The following is a 22,318-nucleotide window of genomic DNA, read 5'->3' on the forward strand; positions in this document are numbered from 1 at the left end:
AATAAAAACTATCACCCCCAAAACAGTGCGGTAAAAGCGGAATCTCTGAAACGGATAGCTTCTTAGAAAGGGACTCTTACCCTAATTTCATCAAATTGGCAACGAGTGGGTATTTCGACCTCCAAGCTTGACAAAGGCTGGTCAAAAATCAAAACTTCTGTGGCTACAAGGCCCTGCTGGCCGAAAGTGGAGCGCAAGGGGTTATATATCTTGTCGAACGCAAATTACCAAAGTAGTATGAAAATCGAGTTGGAATCATCTAGACACTTTGTTCTCAACTATTAAATTTTTAGAATCTTGGGGTATTGGTTCCAAAATCAGTACCAACTATACTAAAACAAAAAAACTTAGATCTAGATTAATTCTTTTCTAAGAAATATGATAATCAAGAATCTACTCTGCATCTTCGAACAAGGATTCGTAATCTCTAAGGTTATTGACACTCGACTTACTCATCGCCTCGGCGTACACAAACTGTAGATTTCCCTACATGGTGCATCCTATTCTTTAGTTACATCCATATATATATACGTACATATTAAGAATTCAATGCTACTTGCTGAGCTAGAAATTTATGCAATTTTCGTATTCTAAAGCGTTTCATTGTTTCGTTTGTTTTCATTCAGACGCACAAAGAATCGATAACGTCTGCAAACTTTGTTCACGCTGACTTTTCAGCTCTCTGCAAATGGGTAATAACAACACTAACCACATTCATTAGAAATATGAATTTTCTTTTTTGTATACTTTTTTCATCAACTAACTATTCTTCATAGACGCAATCATACAGCTCCACTAAAAACTTAGTTAGTCACACTGTTGCAACTCAAACACTTATTTGATTTGAACTGAAAGTTCAGCTTGCACCACGACCCCTAGTTTCGAGGCAGATGAATAGTTGCGGAGCTGAGGAGTGGCAATCGAATTAAATTTTGCTCCTTGTAGCAGCGAGCATTTTAGTTTCCAGAAGTTTGTGGATAATGAAGTTTAGTGGTGAAGTATACGATGGTAAGAACAATGACTTTACTCACTTTAGGGCAATAGCCCTTAACCTCAAAAAAAGCTTATACAAATGTATATGAGCAACAATGTTATGTATTGTAAAGAGCCAATATGCCATATACATACATATAGGTATATATTTCCAATAAAAATTTTATTTTATTTAGTTACTTACATTACAAAATTATTGTCCAACAAATGTCTCTATAAAATTTACTACTTTTTCTAATAGTAACCACTTCTCTTTACATACTTTCTTATAAAATAATAAGCCACTACATTAAAAGCGACAGCCAAACCCAGAAGACCCAAGCAATCCACCCAGTAAGTGTACTCGGCCGTTTTGAAAGAACCACGCTTTAAGACTTCAACACCATTTTGTACGCAAGGATGATCCAGATTTTCTGGACAAACTAAAAAAGAAAGATAAATTTTAAACTTCAACTCCCACAGTATAACGAATACAGTCTATTAATACGCTCCTACCAATCTCATCCACATTTATCCAAAAGTTGTACATTAAAGCTTCATTGGAATAGAAGAATAACGAAAAATATTTTAGATATGGTATGGAATCCACATTATAGTAAGCGCCACCAAAAATTAGGAATATCAAATCAAAAGGTGCGGCACACTCCGTAGCCATGGTATCGGTCTCAAAGAAGCTCGACAGAAAAAGACCATATGCGGTAGCCGTAACAGCGGAGAGACCCAACACCAGCCCCATTGTCAAAAATAACATAAATCCTCTTGCATAATATACGGTGCCATAAATAACCGAGAAGAAGACATAACCTTTAAAGAAAGCCATTGGTATGAAGGACAATACGACTGCCACATAGTAAGCGGAAAGGCTGTAGGTGCCTTCGCCCACTTCACGTCGCATAATCGGCAGTGCGCTGGGAAAGACATAGGTCACGCCATACGAGAAAGTGAATATCATTTCGCTGGACAACATAAATATGGAGCCACCAATATCTTGCACTGATGTCTGAGTCAGACCACTCACGCCGGAGTACATGATGGCCAAAGTCACTGAGGTTATCTAAAAAGAGATTTGATTAATACAGAACTTTTTGTAAAGCAAAGTACTATATATTTTGAAATACCATGAAGAGTCCCAGTGAAATAAAGCCGCGCTTTATATTTCGACTATCATCTGTTATGAATCGAATTAGAAGCAAGTAAACTTGGTAGATCCAACGAATCTTTTTGCTGGAATTTAAACAAAATATTAAGTAATGCGATGACAAAGCAAAAGTTGCACTATATAAGTAGATATATTAATTTTAAAATATATGGAAGGTCCGGAAAAGTTTTAAAAGATTCGAACAAAGAGAAAATAAAGAAATTATACCAAGTCCATCAAATTTAATTTCTAATCATTTATTGTACTCGAAAGGACTAAAATATATGTAGAGATAAAAATTGACTTCGCATGAAAATTTCGACAGTCATCTGCCGATCATTAAGACCTATATTTTCTTTAGATCAGTATTGTGGTTAGGGATAGTGTCTCAAGTAACGACAAATAAATTTATGATTTCCCAAGCCATGCTTAACTTCCTTTGTCTAAACCGTACATTTACATGCTTAAAATAATTTTTATTTCTCTCTCTCTTCTCTGAAAATGTTAAAAAAGTGAAGGATATGGTGCTTCAAAAACCGTCAGGCAAGTGTTAGAGAAATGGCAAGAGAACTCGACATCTCTCGCAAATCCGTTGAAATGATTTTGGTAGATATTTTGGGTATGAAACGCGTTCTTGCTCGACTCGTCCCGATAAGCTAATTTTTTTTTTCTCAAAAAGAGTTCCGTAAACAGGTCATTTTGGAGATACTTGAACTACGCGGAGGCACCCTTTTCCCAATAGGTCATCGGTAATGGCGTCGCAATGGCTGAGTTTCAAATATTTTTTTCCAAAAATTTCTTTGCTGTATGTTTGTAATACTAAAAAATCCTAATAACATATGTATATCATTTGTCGTATGAGACAAAAATTGTTGAAAAAAGGATGCTCTTACCTAAGGAAACTCATGTAACCTCTCAATTAGAACCATTAAATTGTCATTGTATTTTTAAATCAACTGTCATACTCACAAATTTTTAATGTTGTACAAATAATCGCCACTGTAGGAGCGCGCCAACAACCAACTTCCCGAATAACGACCCCATGTCTCATTCTCATATTTCGTTTTGATCAATTCACCGTCCTTGCCTTGTGTGTGCGCATCGGAGATTGTTTTCAAATAAAAATCGGCTGGATTGCAATTTTGCGGTAACACGTAACCTAAACTGAGAAACGAAGAACACATAGGTACATACATATGTACAAAATATTAGTTATGACATTCAAATTGTCAACCTATCCCCGCCGCAAATGCTCACTTACTTCGTAAAAAACTGAAAAGCACGATCAGTGCTACCTTGATATACAACGCGTCCCGCATCCATTAGTATAATGTGTGTGAAGAGTTCAAAGACAGCCGAACTCGGCTGGTGTATGGAACAGATGATAGCTTTCTTGTGTCGCCCATTGGGACTATTGTTGAGCACACCTAGTGTGGGTATCTCCTTAATCGAGTCGAAAATATTCTCATCCGATTGCAGCACTTCCATTTCAATGGAATTACTCGTGCTTTGCTCACTGCTGCTGGGCGGCGTAATAAACGAGTCCTCGCCATAGACCGACGTGAGTGAATGTTTCGTAACGCGATGACGTGTACATAGATGACGTAGCGTTTTAATCACCGTGTAAGCGCTGTAGCTATCCAAACCGGTGGTGGGTTCATCACAGAATATGAATGGTGGATCGGTGATAAGCTACAAGTGCGTAAATATTATTGTTTATTTTTGTACTTCACCTCTGATTCGTAAGCTGTCTATGTAAATAGTATGCGTACCTCTTCGGCCAGACTCAACCGTTTGCGTTCGCCACCCGACAGCGATTGTATACGCGTATGGGTCGCATCTCGTAGGCCACAAGCGAGTAATAGGTCGTTGACACGCTGACGTTTCTGCGCTTTCGTCGTTTTACGATGCATTTTGAAGTGCGACTGTAGGGGTGGAGAGAGCATGTTTGTGTGAGAGAACAATAGCAACAGGTATTCACAATCCAATTAGTATGCGGTGAGCTTTTCACCAAATATAGAGGTGTATGGTATGTACATACATATGTATGTGTACAGTTTCACCCCCAGGTGCTTACCATAAAATATAAATGCTCGTAGGCCGTAAATGTTTTCACATTGATTTCGAATTGCGGTAAAAAGCTCGATATGCGCGTCATTTCATCTCGCCCCATGGCCACGCCATTCAATACGACTTCACCGGTTAAATTACCTCGCAAACGTTGCGATATGGCGGCAAGTAGTGTGGTCTTGCCGGCACCGCTGCAACCCAATATGGCAACTAAATTGCCAGTTTTCATATGGCCACTGACTATATTGAGATAATGTAAACAGTTAAATAAATTAGCACTGAGTTTCGTAAATATTATTGAATTTTATACTCTTAAATAAAAATTGTTTATATACATAATTCAATACAGTTATTAAACCGGAAAAATGGTTTCACAAATACTTGAGCTTGAGAACTTGCGCGCTTGAGGCTAGCTAGGCTAAGTGCGACGTCTTTAAACGCGTTTTTTCGAAACTTTGTTTTTGAAGTCGGTTGGCAAGATTTCTCGAGAACAACTCAACCGATCTACATGAAATTTTACACAGGGCTTTGAAATACAATTCCTAAAGACTTCGAAGAATGATTTTTTTCGATTATAACTATTTGAAAAAATAAAAAATTGTCGCGAAATTTTCAATGAAATTTTCATTTTTTTCTGAAAAAGTCTGCCAAAAATCCGCTTTTCATTTTTTTTCTTTCGTCTAAGTTCTAAGTTAAAGTTTTAACTAAAACACGTATTTTTTCACTTTAGATGATCCTTTAAGGAGTTATCCTGCCAAAGCGGGCGCATCTTTTTTCCGAGCGGTTACAGGAAATGGCGTCGCAATGGCCGAGTTAAAAATATTTTTGCCGAAAATTTCAAAATTTTTGGTTGTAGCAATAAAAAATTCTAATAAAATATTTATTTTTTTTTACATGAGAAAAAATTTATTGAAAAAGGGCTAGTTTTTATCCGAGGAAACCCAAGAAACGCCATAAGCTATTTTCTATAAGTCAATAATTCAACATTGTGGGCACTTTACACTTCTGCTAAGCCAACTGGCCTATACCTGATACTATAAATTCTAAGCCAAAACTTGCAGCCCTAAACGTATGCTACAAAAATGCTACCATTTGATAAAACATCACCTGAATTCAAGTATGTGTATAATATTTTGATAACAATACAATTTTCTGAAAAAAATGTTGGGCAGTGTACAAAAGAAGTGATTATAATTTTAATTCCATAAATAGATTACTGGATTATTTAATACTTTGCATAAAGCTTTTGGGTACTTAAGCACTTGAGCCTGTATTAAAAAAATATATACAAATTTGAGATTGCTACTGCTTTATATATTTTACAAAACACTTTGTTAGATAGAATATAAATTTAAGCTATTAATATACATACTATTTGCTTTCAACTCACCGTCTTTGAGTATGCGCAGTTCCTTAACCTTCCGGCACTCTTGCCAAAATGTATAATTGCTTTGTTCATTCGATGGCACATGATAATTAAGATTCTTCCACTCCAAACACAAATTACTTGGAATTTCATACATTCTAGAAGTTCAAGCACCTTCTTCTTTGTTACACAATCAAAAATATATATTTAACTCAAAGCGTTCGACACTTTATGGAAGAAACGTGTTTTAGTCTACGATGCTCACTTTTCAAATATTTACATATGCTTGCATAAACAACTTATTTATCTAAAGAATTTGTCTCACTAAAGACTAAACTTATATCAAAACAGTTGCTTATCAGCTGCACTTTCTTATCTTTGAACTCAATTTAGAAGTCTCCACAAAAGACTGCAGACACTTTGGACAGCTTAGCTCACACCTGCAGCATCACAGATTGCCTAACAACTTGAATGGATTTTGATGGATGTGAAAAGTGTTTTTTCTTTTGATGTAAATATCACAAGAGTGCTATGAAGTTATTTGTACTTGTAGATGACTTTTAGGACTACTATTGTTTTATATGAAGCACTGTAATTAAAGCTATTTAAATATTTAATTTTATCAAATGTGAAGTTTTGGATGCGCGCCGTAAACTTAATTGCGACTTCTTGCCGCGAACGTCAGCCAACAACTGATTGTCAGCAGGAATGAGGTTGTGAGTGGCGTATGAAAATGTATCTAGGTTATAATCTATGAGTAAGTGCTAACAGAATATTTAGATTTAGCTGCTAACCTATGCAAGCCCACAATGTTGGTAAGTTAGTGCCGGTAGTCAGCTGTTAGTGGGTGTCTTAATTAAAGCGGCTGGCGACGAATGCGTTGAGTGGGAGTCAAGTATTGAGTGGTTGATGATTTGAGTTTTCAGCGTGCAAAGTTAAAGTTTCTTTCTTATTTCTGACAAGGAAATCAGGAGCCTTAGTAACCAGTGGGAAACCAACTTTCCATATCTAAGCAACAGATCTTATTAATCAAATTCATTTCACAGTTATTTATATATACTTGATTTGCAAAGGTGCCTCTAAATGAAGCCAGAAACGTTCACTTCACTGGAAATATAGACGACTTAGTACTATCTATTTAATTTCAGCTCAATATATGTATATTAGAAAAAAGAGGTTTTAATGTCACTCTTCAAAATATTATAAAGAAAAATTTTCGGTATACCACTAAATGAGCTTTTAAGTGACAACAATCAGTTAAGTTCTAACTTTGATATGGAGAGTATTTTCACTTTATTTTAGTTGTTGAAGTCAAATTTAATTCTATTTTCTTAAAAGTGGAAGAGTAGATATTATTTGTTAATTATTGTGATCAAATTAACAGATAAAATAATCTCCTAATGTTTCTAGAACATAAAACAGCCGGTCAATGGGACCATCCATAAGATAATCGAGTCTATGCAATCGAAAGTTTCGCTTTACGAAACCGTGGTTAAGCTAATATTGTTCTATGATGCATTTGTTTAGTGAAAGGCACTTGATCGCTAAACAGCTAGAACATGCTCCCTTTAGCATCAGTAATGTACTACGTACAACTCCAACTATAGTACTTCACAGCATTCTACATAGAGCACCTGTGGACATTGCTGCGAAGATAGCTAACAAACTGCGAGAAACCGGACACAGTAAGCTTTTTTCAAGGATGGATCGAAATTCAAGGGGTAGGTTGGAGGGGGAGTTTTCTGTCCGAGGCTCTCAATCAACTCTTGCCTCAGACAGCCACATCGCTATTGTGTCCTTCAAGCAGAAATGGCAGTCATGAAGGTGAAAGCAGATGTACTTCTCAGAATCAAAATGGGAGTAAACTGGTGTTTCCCTGCCTTAATTGACAAACAAATATCGAGAAACTATGATGAAATTGTTTAATATTTCAATCAGTGTATAAATAATATAGTATATATTTGTAGATAATGTACCATAGATAAGTATCATTTGCGAGCAAAGCAGCTAAACACAGTGTATTTGCAGCCTTAACATATTTGTGGTTTTGAACTCAATAAATGAAATATAATCCATTATTAATAAGTATTGTGACGTAAATATAACGTAGATGCTACAATTATGTGTAAAAAATTTGTTACATAAATTTCAAAAGCCCTTGAAGCAACAAACACTACAAATTAAGATAACAAGAATTTGATAACAACGCCGAAAGCAAAAGAACTTCCTTCGAGATCGAGCTCCAACTTTTCATATCCTCTCAGTTTACATACTCGAATTCGGGTTTATCAATACTAACATCAGTTGGGCCATTATAATCACTAGCATTATCATCTTTTGACAAGGTCTCATGCATCGCGATCAACTGCGGATGCTTTTTAAAAAGACGAAAAGAAGGCTTTGACTTTTCCTGTACCAGTAAAATTTGATTTCCATTTCGCTTCCGTTTAAAATTGTGTAAACTTTTTCCACAGACATTTTTTAAGCTACGTAATAACTCCACAACTGCCAAAATCACGTGATAGGTGAGCACATAGCCAATACGAACGACAGATATTTGACTAAAACCGAAGAACAGCGCCAAAGTGCCGCCAAATGAGACTAAAAAATTATAAATAAAATATTCATATTTAATTTTTACGAAAAATATTAATTCACACGCACCTAGTAAGTCTTCAAAACTAAAGACGACATCACGCCTCATACGCACTTTCGGTGGTATCACATCCCAACGGAAGCTGGATGTAGCCACATCTGTAGTGGCGATTTCATCATTCATTTTAACGCCCCTTTATGTATATAGTTGTAAATAGGTTTTAAAAATCTACAAGATTTATAAGAACACTTACTATATTTTAGACTTACCAATAGCTCTTTTTCACTGTCTGCACAGTGTATTCGATTTCTGTACATGTACTTGGACACTTGCAAATATGCAAAGCCCAAATGGGCCATTTGAAATCGAGCAGACACTCGAAGCCGGCAGGATTACAACTGGGACCCTCTAGAAAATAGAATATATGTATAACTTATTAAATCTTTTTTTCGTAAATACGCTATTGACACATTATAAAGTTGCACTCTTTCAAACCGATCACAGAACTGATATAATGACTACGAAGCAACCCATCTCCTCGGCTACATATGCTCGAATGTCACAAAAGGTCAATTCCGAAGACTAAAGACATAATTGGAAACTGCATAGAAATATACAATCATCTCGAATTTTGACTCTTATAGACACAAAATTTCTGGACTGGTTGGTCGAGTGAAATTCCCGCTCCTAAGAGATGTAAAACCTATTGGTTTGTTAATAATATATAATTTTGCTGTTGTTGTTGTAAAGGTTACCTAATTTTCGTTAGGATGGTAAGGATTAGATAAATTATCATCGAGGTCATCCAATGGTAGGCCCAGGAAACTTGTTGTTCCGTCGAGGTCCGATCATAGGGAGAGGGGTGTCAAATGTGATGGGTTAGCAGGGCATGTAAAGAGGTGGTTAGTGTCATGCGGGGACTCGTTACACACTGGGCATATGTTTGATATGTCAGGGTCGATCCTGGATAAGTAGGAGTTTAACCTGCTACAGTTTCCAGAATGAAGTTGCGCAAGGGTCACTCTCGGTTCTCGCGGCAACTCAAGCTCTTCGTCTTCAATGAATGGTGGTTTGACTCCAAGTACGTCATTTACTGAGAGGGAGTCGGTGAAAGTGTTAAGGTGCTCCGCTGGAATGGTGGTCAGTGCATGTCTGAAGTTTGTTGCGTCCGAAGTCTGGCCTGCGTATAGTTTTATGTCGTCAACGTAATTGAGGAAAGACCACTTGATGCTCCTAGGACATAGTTTCGCTACAAGCAGGTGATTGTAGCGATAATTTCTGCGAAAGCACCCCAGCGGAAATTGCTTGGAGAGGTGTTCATTATGCTCCTTAACTGGGAGCATACGGGTCTAACTATACAGGTGTTCGATGGGAGACCTCAACAGGCAGTGATGTAGTCCGGAGTGCAGTTATGTATACATATATATAATTATATAATATATAATTTTACACCGATACTCTATTGCGAATATATTAATAAGAATGGTTGGGCTTTACATCTTTAATACTTCGAGTTTTAAACATTCTCTTTATATAGATTAATTTGATAGGGATTGCAAAAGCTAGATCATTTTAAAACACATTGTGGTTAATCAACTGCAGCCACCCCTCATCCACAGCCACGTCCGCGATATATCTTTATAATATATAACATACCCACAAAAGCATAGAAGAACGGTACACAGTTACACATTTCCAGAGCCATAACAGCGCGACAACGCACTAAACATAGAGTTTTGCTATAAACCTGTAAATATTGTTTTAAGCCCAAAAATTGAAGTGATATCTGAACGTATATAGTTTATAATCGATTTATGAGATCACCTTTAGTTGCGATGTCTCTTCGTCGTAAAACACACACTTTCTTTGATCCACTTGTAGATCACGCAAATTATTCGATGCGCTACAAGTAGAGTTTAAGTCAACTTTTCGAAAATTTGGTACAGTTTACTTACACCGTTTCTAGCACTTTGAAGGAAGCGGTAATCTCATCCGATTTGTGTAAGGCTATGATGTTCGCATCGCTTGCGGAAACCTCAAAAGGTGAATGGATATCGACCTTGTACAAAGAAAACAAAAAAATCAAGGCTTCAAATGAACAAAGCTATATGTTATACGAGTACATACCGTGCCCGTACTTTCGTACAAGTCCATTTTGATGAAGCACGACTGCTTGCCATACTCACAGGTAAGCGGTTGTACAACGTCTTTATACTCAATATTTCTAAATTTGCGAACAAATAATTTACGAATTAAAACATTTTTTAACTTTAATTGTAGCTTACCTCCCAGCTAAGATTTCCGACATAGGTGAGTTTATTGCATAACAGTAACCACGCTCTGTCATAACTGGTCGTATTTGTATTGTTGAATTCTTCTTATCAAAGCTAGTCAAAGTTTGTTCGAAAGGTTTATCGATCGCATGCACCACCTCCGCCAGATCCACATTATCGAAACGTTCGTCTTCGGCGAAACGCGCTAGATCAGCATAATTGCTAGCCGTCGCATTAACCACTGCATAGAGAAAATCCATGAAGTAGAAATAATCATTATCCACAATGGAAATATTCCAGTTATCCTGTATATACTCATTCGCTTTGAATGAATCTATATGATCGTAATAGCAAAGCGTTACCGCTGGCAATGGACCATGCCAACCGCGATAATCTCGATCCACTGAGATGACAGTCGGCGAATGTAAGTAACGTCTCACTTGAACGCCACTTAAACGTAAGGCGGCGAATATGGATGCGAGCACTATGGCAACCCAGAGAAAACTGCAGAAAAGCTCTATAGTACCGAATATAATCAGGAGTTACGATTCGAGCATTAATTACTTACCGCTCAAGTGCATGTAGTCTACGATTTGCTATCAAACTTATAGCCAGTATACCGGTTTCTTCACCGAGATCGGTGCCGAAATCGTGCATCCTCTCTGCGATACAGGCACCTGCTTTGCGCGAATACAAATAGCAGTTAACCAATCCATGCCAGCACTTTACAAAGGAAAACTTTAATATTTGGTAAACAGATTTACGTGACAATGTGCAACGGCGCAACATGATATGTAATGAATGACCGCAGAACTATAAATGCTACGTTTATTCGTTGGAGTCCACCAACTAAGCGAGAATGAGCTCATGTCGTATTTATACAAATAGTATGCGGACCACTCGCATATATTTTTTCCTTTGTTTTGCAGAGCCTTCCATTACAATGTAATTGAAATCTCTTTGTGTAATGAAAGCTTTTACATTTAGATTACATTAAGATAGTCTGGTGAAGGCATTATTTTTAATGTTATACTTAGATACTATATACATTTTATATACAAGAGCATAAAATATATTATATATATTATTTTTTTATTTGCATTAAATATTATGATTTATATACTGTTTTTTGGTGTATCTGTGATATTGAGATCCGATATTGTTGTAGTGCCCAAATCAATTTGTACGAGAAATATGAAGTAGTTGGTCACAGCGCCAACAATCTGTTCAAAATTGAGATATTAAGATCAAGATTAAATCTTTTATACATCAATTTTATTTATTAACGTAATATTAGTAAGGAGAAATTAGAGGAATTCGGGTGGAAACCAGTAAACCGGAAGTAAACTTTGAATTACTCTGATCCCTCGCCTTAATTGAGGTTTCGGACTTCTCAGTTATATCTCCTTTTGCAGAATGTAATACTACCACATGATATTATTAAGATATTTAATATTTTTACCAATGCATGCAGAGAAGTAGAAAAGAAAGTCCACCAAATTTACAAAAACGCATAAGTTTTATATAGAGATATTGACCACTTTTTTGAAACAAAACGTTTATGTCGCTAACCATAAAAAATATGCACAACAGCGTCTGTTAAAAAGCTGGGCTGTGGTCGGATTGCTTATTTAAACAGATCGGAAGCATAGTATATGATTGGAAAATAGATGGATCCAACCAATGTTGGAGCAAAGCCAACTTTATCAGGAATACAAGAATTTGAGTGGCACAAAGTATTCAGATCGAGAAATCGTTAGAAAGATAGCGGCTCAATACATTTTGATTAATGTTTTAGGTTCACAAATTACGTTGAGTAGAGACCAAAAGCTTCGTCGGGATCGAGAAGGACCAGCCCGAGCGTAGATATTAACAACAACGTCAGCCTCAAAACTCAACGCAGAATAGCTCTTGCCAACAGATGCTATTTCGGGCTAAGTATGAAATTGAGAAGTAAAGTCCTACTTCGACGAACAAAGGCCAAACTCTATAAGTCACTCATTATTCCCATCCTGCTATTTGGTGCAGAAGCGTAGACGATGACAACATCTGATGTGTCGGCGTTACGAGTTTTCGATAGAAAGATTTTTTTTCTGTTTTCGCAACTAAAAAAAAACCGTGTCAAGGAACACGTAATGTGTCCTCAAAGCCATTAAAAATCTTTTGCTAAAGGCACCGAAGTTCATCCCTGCCGAAGCCTATAACAACTGAATCAAAAAATAGATAAAATAAAGACTCAAAAAGTGTCTATTTTGAAGACGATTTGTATTACTATAGTTTCTTTCAAGTTATGGTAATATTTTAACATATAGTAATTACTATATACATATATACTTACACCACAAAGCACCAATAAATCAAGTTCCACAATTCCACAGAGTAGCGCCGGAGACTGATGAACCATTAGCTTCAGTAAAAAGCGATTGATTGCACGTTCCATTTCTTTCGAGGTTATATGTAGTTGATTTAGTACAAATGACGTACGACACTTCTATTAAAACAAAGACATTTAGACTAAATAATACACAAAATATGGTCTCACCGCTTCTATGATGGCATTATTAGTTACTAAAATCAGCAGTATGCGCGCAAGATGTATGAAAAACCACAGCACTCGATTCTGTACCTCTACTAAAATATCTCCCAAAAAATTTTCCGTATCAAAAAACTTAAACACAGCAAAGGATTGGACGGAAAGACTCAGCACTGAGCCGAAAAAATTCAGCAACATCGTAATTCCAAATACTTTAGTCAATCGTGTCATTATGGTGTCCAAATCGAAGTATATACTACGTATCGTATCTAAAATTTCATAACCGTTTACTGCTTCCTTGCGTAAGCTTAGAAATTCACGCTGATACCATAAGATCTCAGTGGTATAGACATAATAGACCTCTTTACTGTTTAGCTCACATGTTTCTGTATTTATAAAACTAAAACGTTTTAGGCGTTGCTCTATAATCTCATTGAAACCCCGATAGAGTTGGTATACAACACGAAGTGCCAACCAAAATTGCGTGATATTGAAAGTGATGAGTATATTGGATAAACTGAATACGCTTGCAATGAGTATGTATTCAATGAAAAACGGTTCCGAGCGTAGGTAATCCACTAGGAAGCAAAATAATATAACACTGCTTACAGCACCCACCATTATCAGCAGTTCCTTATGGAGCACACGAAAAATTGCGCTTCTAGTGCTTAGCTTTGGTTGCAAGTTTCTGTAGACCTTAAATATTCGGAGCAGCTCATATGGTATGTTACGGTATTCTTCCCTGTTATAATACATACTCAATACGATTGAGGCAACGATTAATGGATTGTTAATGAGTTCAGTTGAGAAAAATATTTTAACGATGGTAACCAATGGTTCATATATCCGATTTATAAAGTGAAAATTCACCACAGAAATGTACAGTAAGACAACGGAACACCAAACGTAATGTACGCAACGTAATGCACGACGGTTACGGTGTGGAGTATCCAATATCGGTGCTGCAGCAAATAATTGACAAAGAATGTAGAGTTTACAGATGAGACCAAAAAATGGCTCCTCGAAGCAGGTTAAGAGCCCGTTGTGCTGTTTAATTAGGCGTTTCTTCAAACCAACTGTTGTTGACATGACGCTAAAGAGAATAAGAGGGTATAATACGAGGAGAATTTGTTACACAAACCATTAAAGGCAGTGTTTCAATAAGTACTTAGCCTACAAATAACGGATTTTTCGATAGAAACGCTATAAAAGTAGACCGATAGGGACAGCAAACGACGTCATATTTTTCCCGCTCTTTTGACATTTATCTTTAGTAATCGTCCAGTCAGAACAACAATTGAGCGTCTAATTGAAAAATATGAATCCACAGGCAAAGTACAAAATGTTCACTCGCCAGAGCGATAAAGAAGTGCCCGTAGTGTCGAGAATATAGCTGTCGCTAGCGCATCAATTGAGGAAGACCCAAAACGTTCTCAAACGTTGGGCATCTCTGTGCCGTCGTTGTGGCAAATTCTGCGAAATAATAATATAAGATCAAATTGATGCAAGAACTGAAGCCGCTTGACCCAACCACAACTTGAGCAACAACTTGAAAATGATCCGAGTTTTCATCGAAAAATCATATTCAGCGATGAGCCTCATATCTGGCTGAATGGCTTCGTCAATAAGCAAAATATGCGTTATTGGTCAGACAGCAATCCACACGAACTCCATGCGTCACCATTGCATCCCGAAAAAATTACCGTTTAGTGCGGTTTATGGGCCGGCGGCGTCATTGGGCCGTACTTCTTCCGTGATGATTAAGACCGGCATGTTACTGTAATGGGAATGATTTGGACTTGGACGATATGTGGCTCCAACAGGACAGCGTCACAAGCGACACAGCGAATGTCACAACCGATTTATTGATAACCAAGTTTGGTGAACGTGTTATCTCACGAAATGGCCCAGTACAGGAATAAAGAATTTAACTGATATCCCAAACCGTTTTGTTTTGTAGCGCCCTTATTGAAAAGTCCGTTAAATAATGAAAATTTTGGAAAAACGTCGATTTTTTTCTCAACTTAGTTTCGTTTTATCCCAACTCACTTAACCCATCAATGCTCAAATTTCTTAAAGACCTTTGAAAACAACTTTTTCTGGAGGCCTTCAAACTGTTACATGTTTAGAAAGAAAAAGAAGTCACCAACTCTGAAGAACACGGGAGATTGTGTAGAACTTTGAAACTTATTTGACCACGGTGACGGCGAATGTGCGCTGCGTTATCATGAAAACAAACTTTATTCTTCGCAAAATGCTACTATTTTTTCTGCAATTTCTATAACCGATTTGTACTTCTCCAGCTATTCGATGTAGAAAGCGATGGCCAACATATTTCCAAACTCTAAGGCAGTCTTCGCCTTCTATGGAGCATGTTTCTCGGGTGAACTCCACAGTTTCTTTGTCGCTGATAAGCATAGAAAAAGAAGAGTCAACGAGTACAGCATCTGAGCGCTCTTTCCTTTCTAAAAGAAGTATCGAATCGCCTATCGGCATAGCTCTTATTTTTTCCTAAAATCCGTGCTATCAGAAAAAACCGCGGTCCGGTTGGATTTTTTGACTATGAGAATGTACATATAACAGGCCGCGATACTGGCGCCATCGAGCGGTGCGGCTAAGTACTTATCGGACCAGCTTCGTATAACACACTTAATATATCTCTTTGTTTTACTGGTAAGCGTTGGATGAAAAAACTACTTTGTATATTGAAGAATTTAAAAAGTACAATGTATGCTCGAGTATAAGTCGTTGTACACCGGCAGAACTATCACTATGGTTTTAACTTTTTATATAGAAATACCTCTCTTAGTTTTGAAGTTACATGTAGTCGATGGATGAAGAAACTACTCTGTATAGTGAAAATGTGAAAAATTGTATAACAGTTGAGTTCGGAAAAAGTCGTTGATCCCCGACAGGAATATTAATAACGTGTCCACTATTTATATATTATAGAAATATTTGAAAAAAATTTAGTACCTAACATAAGCACTTCAAAATTTTTTGACACTGACTACGTTTTCTTTACAATTTTTTTAATCACTTCTATAGTTTACTGTTGAACCGTGACGCTTGGCTGTTGATAGCCAATTAAATACCTTTGAGGACGACTTAAGGCAAAATGATTTACTAGTAAATGTAGTACGCCAAGCACTTTCGAGCAAAACACATTAATTTTAATACAGATGTGCGCACATACAAAAGCACTTATATAGTATATTCAGAAAATTGCTAATTAGAAGCCGTAATGTATAATTAAATGTTGGGCAATTAGGTACTCAATTGTATTTAATTATACTGAAGTATTCATAAATATTTTTTGGATTGGTAAAATATTTATTTTAATTCTTTTTGCCGATCATCTTTTGTAACTTCGATGGATCCTTGCTCAAATCAATTTGTATGAGAAATGTAATATATTGGCTTACGATGTTTAAAATCTGAAATAAATGTAAGATTTCAGTTTTTTATGTAATTATATATGCACATATATATTCGGCTTTATTTAATATAAAGTAGTAAAATACGTGTTATACTTGTACACCAATATAGCGCAATACGTGTGGTATGAGTAATTTTAAATCAATAGAGCGAATCATGGCTGGCGACAGTCATCTGCCTTCTTCAAAGAACTACACAATTCTAGATTAAAACCAAAATACTTTTTCTACCTAAAAGCTGCCAGGTCATCGTAAAAATAAAATATATTATTGTTTATGTGGTGAAAGAGTGCCATAGCTTAAGTTAGCCTCAGTCCTGCTCTCTCTAGACTGGAGAAGGAAGTGAAGCAAATGGGTCTGGTAGTGAACGAGGGCAAGACAAAACATATTCTGTCATCAAACAAACAGTGGTCGTGCTGGCGTCTTGGCTCCCACATCACTGTTAATAGTCATAACTTCGAAGTCGTAAATAGTTTCGTCTATCTTTGAACCAGCATTAACACCAACAACAACGTCAGCCTTGAAATTTAACAAAGAATAACTCTTGCCCACAGGGGCCACTTCGTACTGAGTAGGCAATTGAAAAGTAAAGACCTTTCTCGACCTAACTCTACAAGTCACTCATCATCCCCGTCCTGCTATATGTATGGTGCAAAGGCATGGACGATGGCAACATCTGATGAGTCGGCGTTACGAGTTTTCGAGAGAAAAGTTCTGCGAATGATTTATAGTACGATGAGCTGTATGAGATATACGACGACATTGACATAGTTCAGCGAATTAAGAGACGGCGGCTACGCTGGTCATGTCGTCCGAATGAACGAAAACAATCCAGCTCTGAAAGTATTTGATGCAAAACCCCCCGGGAGAAGTAGAGGAAGAGGAAGATCTTCAATCCGTTGGAAAGACCAGGTGGAAAAGGACCTGGCTACACTTGGAATCTAGAATTGGCGCCAAACAGAGAAAATGAAGGAAGGCGTGCTGTTGTAAACTCGGCTATAACCGCGCAAGCTGTATCTACGCCAATAAAGAAGAAGAAGAACTTACTTTGAGAAAGCATTTCCTATATTCCTGATTTACCAGCCTATCAAATATGTCGGGCTGAACAATTTAAACTGCGCGCAAACCGAATCGATAAAAAGAATTTTCCACGATTGGTCCAACCTTCGAAGCTGTCCAACAATCTAACGAATGCCACTCCAAAACCTAGGCGAAACCGAAAGCACTAAAATTCGCGAAGGCACTGAAGGCCACCCCAGCCGAGTATTATAGGCTGTATACGGAAAATTTAATTAATTTCTATACTCGTATTGGCACATAAAAAATCATTTTTGAAGGCGATTATAAAGAATTGTATGAAAATATGCACTTTGTTGTCAGTCCAGGCCGAATTTCATCAGATTCTATAAGGCATATTATTTTTACGACTACGACTACTTACCCCTGTAAATAGCATTAAGTTCAATTCAACTATTCCACAGACTTTTTCTACGGGCTTACGTATCATCAGATGTAGAAGAAAACGTTTTACCGCATGCTCCATCTCTTTCGATGTAATATAGAGCCCATTAAGCACAAATGCTGTACGAGATTTCTATGTGAAAAGGGAAAAAACTTGCAAGTTTCCATGTAATGAATTTCACACGAACTACCTCATTTGTAACCGCATTATTTACCAACAGAATGATGAGCACCCGTACGACATAGAGAAAATGCCATAGCAGTCTGTCCCATTGTGGTGCTTCAAGGTTTTTATATAGTTCAAATAAATTCATTGTAAACCCAAACACCGATCCTAGAAAGTTGAGCAACAGAATTGCATCAAAAAAATTGACCACTTGCACCAAAAGCTTATCCAAATCTGAGTATAACCGACGTAGCCGCTCCAAAATCTCACAATTATCCCAATGTGTTCTAGGAAACTCGCGCTTATACCAAGAATACGATCCGGCATTCATGATGACTTCATGCCTTCCCGGTGAGCTATGCAAATCTAGATGATTTATGCGTTGTAGGAGCGTTTCGTTTATACGTTTATAAAGTAGATATGTGAAACGTAGAGCTAACCAATATTGACCCAATTTAAGGAATACTAAGATATTCGGTAGATGGTAAGAACCAAAGAAGCGCAAAAATATATTTAGTTTATAATCCATTTTAACGAAAATATAACCTGGAGGGATTATGATCAGAACTGAAATAACCGCAGTGAAAAGGCACAATTCCTTGTAAAGCACTGACAAAATATTATACTTAGGAGGCTGCTGCTGCAGTTCAAGCGCTTTTAAATCCTTGAAGATTTGTAAAAACTTTTGGATTATCTCACGATAACTAGATGCCGAATAAAAGGTGTTGAACACACAAAATGTACATATGAGATTATCCACGACGATTTCGCTCGAGCGAAATATTGTATGAAGTGTTATATGCGATGGGTCAATGTTTGCAATAAAATTCCAGCTGAAAACGTAAACGTATATTAGTATAATTGAAGCGTGGACGTAATGGAGGTGGCGTAGTCGATTCAATTTTCGTTGTCTCGTTTTTGGTATCGGTGCTATGCAGAATAGCTGGCAGGTCACAGTGAGAGCGCGTATTAAGCGCTCCAAAGTAAGCGTAAGCATTTTGAGGTGGTGTTTGAAACTTTCTAGAGATTTTTTTGTGGGAATTATCACAAAGCTGCAAAGAATATAGAAGATAACAATATGCATAAAATAATGTTAAATAATGCAAACAGCCTCGGATAGGTTTTATTAAATCGAATCATTGGATAAGTATTCGTATTCGTATCGTGCGAGTCTTGATCTCCTACTATTCCTTTCTCTTCTAATAACTACCAACCATTTTGTGTTCCAGACTCCAGTCAAAGCGTTACGTCTTTCCAGAGGCTCTTTTCAGCGGGCAACACTAAGAGAAACCAAATTCTTTTCTGTTCTTACCCAAATAAGACCTGCCTCTACGTTGATTAGCAACAATAATTGTGTACTGTGTATTCCCAAACTGGGTTCTTCATACTACTTGTAAATTGTTTTTAATTTCTTAGCCCCATCGACTAAAATATGTTTTTTAGAACCTCAGTTTGTAGTTAATATGAAAACTTCAAGTCGTGGAAGCCTTTCAGTCCAACACCTTCCCATTTTAAGAACTATAAATTGAAAATGAAGCTGCTGGAAAAATTTGGGAACAACCACAGCTTCATTATTTGACAATTTTACTAGCCAGATTAAATTACAGGTGCATAACTAAAACTTCATCGTTTAATATAGGGTTTCTGGGCGTTTGTTTTTTACTTCAAATCCCTTAAGTAGACAGTTATAATAATCGCCCCATCACTTCACTGGAGTTTATTAACAAAAACAAAAAAACACCTTTTAGTTAAACTTGTGCTTCTTTAAAAAAAAAAATCGGACTCACCGATTTAATATTTCATCAATTTTTTAATAGAGTACCGAAACTTTTAAAAGCGTGATACTCACGTCACCTCAGATGCGTTACTGTGCTATAATCTTACAGTATTGAAGAACTGAATATACAGTTAATATGAAAAGGTAATGTTTTTATTGCATAATAATTTGAAGTTTTCATGGACACTGTAGTGGGAATTATAATTTTTATACTGCTTACGGTTAATAGCATCTAAGTGCATAATACTTATATAGTACTATATTAAAGTGTATTAAACACTATAACCTAAAAAACTATTTATGGTATCTACATATTGATCGCTTTTCGGATGCTTTCAAATATATATTCGAAGTGAATGTTGTTTTGATATATCAAGGTTAAAGTTGGCAAGTTATAAGCTTTTTATATGGCTCTTTCCGTTACATTACATTAGCAGAAAAAATCAAGACCAACTTGTTTTTTATAACTATATCCTTGTTATCCTTGTTACATATATTCTATCATTGGATTCCACTTTTTCGGCAAATATAACGGGTTTTGCAAAAAGAGAGCTGCAAATGAAACAAAAACGGTTTGGCCACCACGGGAACGCTTGCAGAAGTACAGACGCTAAACCCAATTTTTGACGGTTTTCAAGCATAAATCAGCCAATACTGTTGCAATTTCTCGTTCGATATTCTTACGAAGTTCACCAATTGTCGCTGGCTTGTTGGCATAACCCTTAGACTTGACGTAGCACTACAGGAAATAGACACAGGAAGGAGATTTCGTGAGATCAAACATTCACCAAACTTGGTTTTCAATAAATCGATTGTGACATTCGCCGTTAGGCTTTTGGCACCGTTCTGTTGGGCCACAAATCGCCCAAGTACATGTCATCCAATTTGGGCCAACAATATTCGGTTATCATTGAGCGGTAGCGATTAGCATTCACAGTAACGTGCCAGTCTTAATCATCACGGAAGAAGTAGGGCCCAATGACGCCAACGGCCCATAAACCGCACCAAACCGTAATTTTTTTCGAGATGCAATGTTGACTCATGGAGTACGTGTGGATTGCTGCCTGACCAATAACGTATATTTTGCTTATTGACGAAACCATTCAGTCAGAAATTAGCCTCATCACTGAAGATGATTTTTCGATGAAAATCAGGATCATTTTTAAGTTGTTGTTTAGCCTAATTCACGAACATACGACGATTCTGGTGGTCAAGCGGCTTGAGTTCTTGCGTCAGTTTGATCTTGTAAGGATGTAGGCCAAGATCTTTTCGCAAAATTCGCCACAACGACGTCGCAGAGATGGCCAACGCTTGAGAACGACGTGTGAGAGACTTCCTCAATTGATGCGCTAGCGGCAGCAATATTCTCGAAACTACGGGCGCTTCTTTGGCCACTGACTCCGAATTTCGGTATGGCGTCATTTGCCGTCCCTATCGCTCTATTTTTTTAGCGTCCTTATTGAAAATCCCGTTGCAAATCTTCAAGTGTGCCTCTATTACGGAAAAGTTTGTTAAAAAACTACCAAATATTTAACGATGGTTTAAACCATGTAGAACTCATTCCGATTGAAATCAAGAATTACATCATTTGTAAATTGAGTGTAACCTACCATCTTATCGAATTCTACTCGAAATAGTTCGTTTAAACTTTGCACACAACCGAATTGAAAAAAAAAATTCTAAATTAGTAGAACCATATCGTACTTTATGTTCGCGATAAAACCGACGTATTGGTATCAGTAAGATTGCAGAGGATCTCAATATATTTCATAAATCGACTCAACACATTTTGGTCAATGTTTTGGGTATGAAACGTGAGAATGCTAAACTCGCATCGAAATACCTAAATCTTTTGCAAAAACGATGTTGAGTAAGGTCGCAAAAAAGATACCACATAGCCGCAGACTCTATATACATACATGAAACACATCATTACTGGGGACGATATAAAAATTTATGAATATTACCTCGAAACTATCCAAAAATCGGGCGAATGTAGCTCCAAGTATGAGTCGAAATCAAAAACACAAAATTCGTAGAAGGCCATCCCAGCCGAGGCTCTTAACAAATGAATGAATCCGGGTCAAATTTGATGGTTGACGTGTCAGTGAGTAAATAGTAATGCCGTTAATTTAAAGTCCTCCAAATCAGTTCTGCAGTCCTTGCAGTGTTTTTAGAGCTAATAAACGTAACTTTTCGTTCCCAGTCGAGCGTATATGTAAATCCAACCATGAACGACCAGTCTTCTACAAAAACCAAAATGGATAAAAAAAATTCTGTAAAACTGGAAAAGTCAAGCACATCAATTTAGAATAAACAAGAAATATATGGATAGTTTGGAACTAAGTTGGGTAGTTGCCAGAAGCATTTATTCATATTCTTGAATTTTATAACCTACTGACAATGACTTATTCGCTCGTCTGACATTGAGGTTAAGTACAACCCTTCTATGACCTATATAAATATAAAGCTGATAAGTTAAATACCGTAATGAAATTAGCGACATGT

General features: G+C 36.9%; 2 protein-coding genes across 2 annotated transcripts; both read right to left on the reverse strand.

The window, feature by feature from the left end:
* Nucleotides 1-1,178: 1,178 nt before the first annotated feature.
* LOC120772690 (protein brown) lies at nt 1,179-6,554 on the reverse strand. Its single transcript, XM_040101429.1, has 8 exons — nt 5,592-6,554; nt 4,209-4,441; nt 3,904-4,056; nt 3,393-3,823; nt 3,101-3,295; nt 2,112-2,217; nt 1,489-2,047; nt 1,179-1,415 (listed from the first exon to the last, which is right to left on the reverse strand). Exons 1-8 carry the CDS (start codon nt 5,722-5,724, stop codon nt 1,228-1,230), a joined length of 1,998 nt encoding a protein of 665 aa, XP_039957363.1. The 5' UTR covers nt 5,725-6,554; the 3' UTR covers nt 1,179-1,227.
* Nucleotides 6,555-7,069: 515 nt separating this feature from the next.
* On the reverse strand, nt 7,070-22,045 carry LOC120772928. Its single transcript, XM_040101828.1, has 12 exons — nt 21,778-22,045; nt 12,979-14,062; nt 12,775-12,927; nt 11,005-11,159; nt 10,449-10,940; nt 10,291-10,387; nt 10,119-10,222; nt 9,988-10,066; nt 9,820-9,910; nt 8,433-8,571; nt 8,232-8,356; nt 7,070-8,168 (listed from the first exon to the last, which is right to left on the reverse strand). The coding sequence occupies exons 1-12, from the start codon at nt 21,855-21,857 to the stop codon at nt 7,828-7,830; spliced, it is 2,940 nt and encodes a 979-aa protein (XP_039957762.1). The 5' UTR covers nt 21,858-22,045; the 3' UTR covers nt 7,070-7,827.
* Nucleotides 22,046-22,318: the final 273 nt, after the last annotated feature.

Source organism: Bactrocera tryoni, chromosome 3 (genome assembly GCF_016617805.1).
Source record: "Bactrocera tryoni isolate S06 chromosome 3, CSIRO_BtryS06_freeze2, whole genome shotgun sequence".
NCBI classification, from domain to species: Eukaryota; Metazoa; Arthropoda; class Insecta; order Diptera; family Tephritidae; genus Bactrocera; species Bactrocera tryoni.

Excerpts from the sequence above, each read along its gene's own strand:
- LOC120772928 (XM_040101828.1), bottom strand. The coding sequence starts at position 21,857 with ATGGCCTTCTACGAATTTTGTGTTTTTGATTTCGACTCATACTTGGAG. Across the intron at positions 11,160-12,774 it reads ATTTATTGGTGCTTTGTGGT|TGCTGGCATGGATTGGTTAA; the intron begins GTAAGTATATAT and ends TCCTTTGTAAAG. Across the intron at positions 8,572-9,819 it reads GTTCTTCTATGCTTTTGTGG|AGGGTCCCAGTTGTAATCCT; the intron begins GTATGTTATATA and ends TCTATTTTCTAG.
- LOC120772690 (XM_040101429.1), bottom strand. The coding sequence starts at position 5,724 with ATGTATGAAATTCCAAGTAATTTGTGTTTGGAGTGGAAGAATCTTAAT. Across the intron at positions 4,057-4,208 it reads ACGAGCATTTATATTTTATG|TCGCACTTCAAAATGCATCG; the intron begins GTAAGCACCTGG and ends CCACCCCTACAG. Across the intron at positions 2,218-3,100 it reads TTGTACAACATTAAAAATTT|CAAAAAGATTCGTTGGATCT; the intron begins GTGAGTATGACA and ends TTTAAATTCCAG.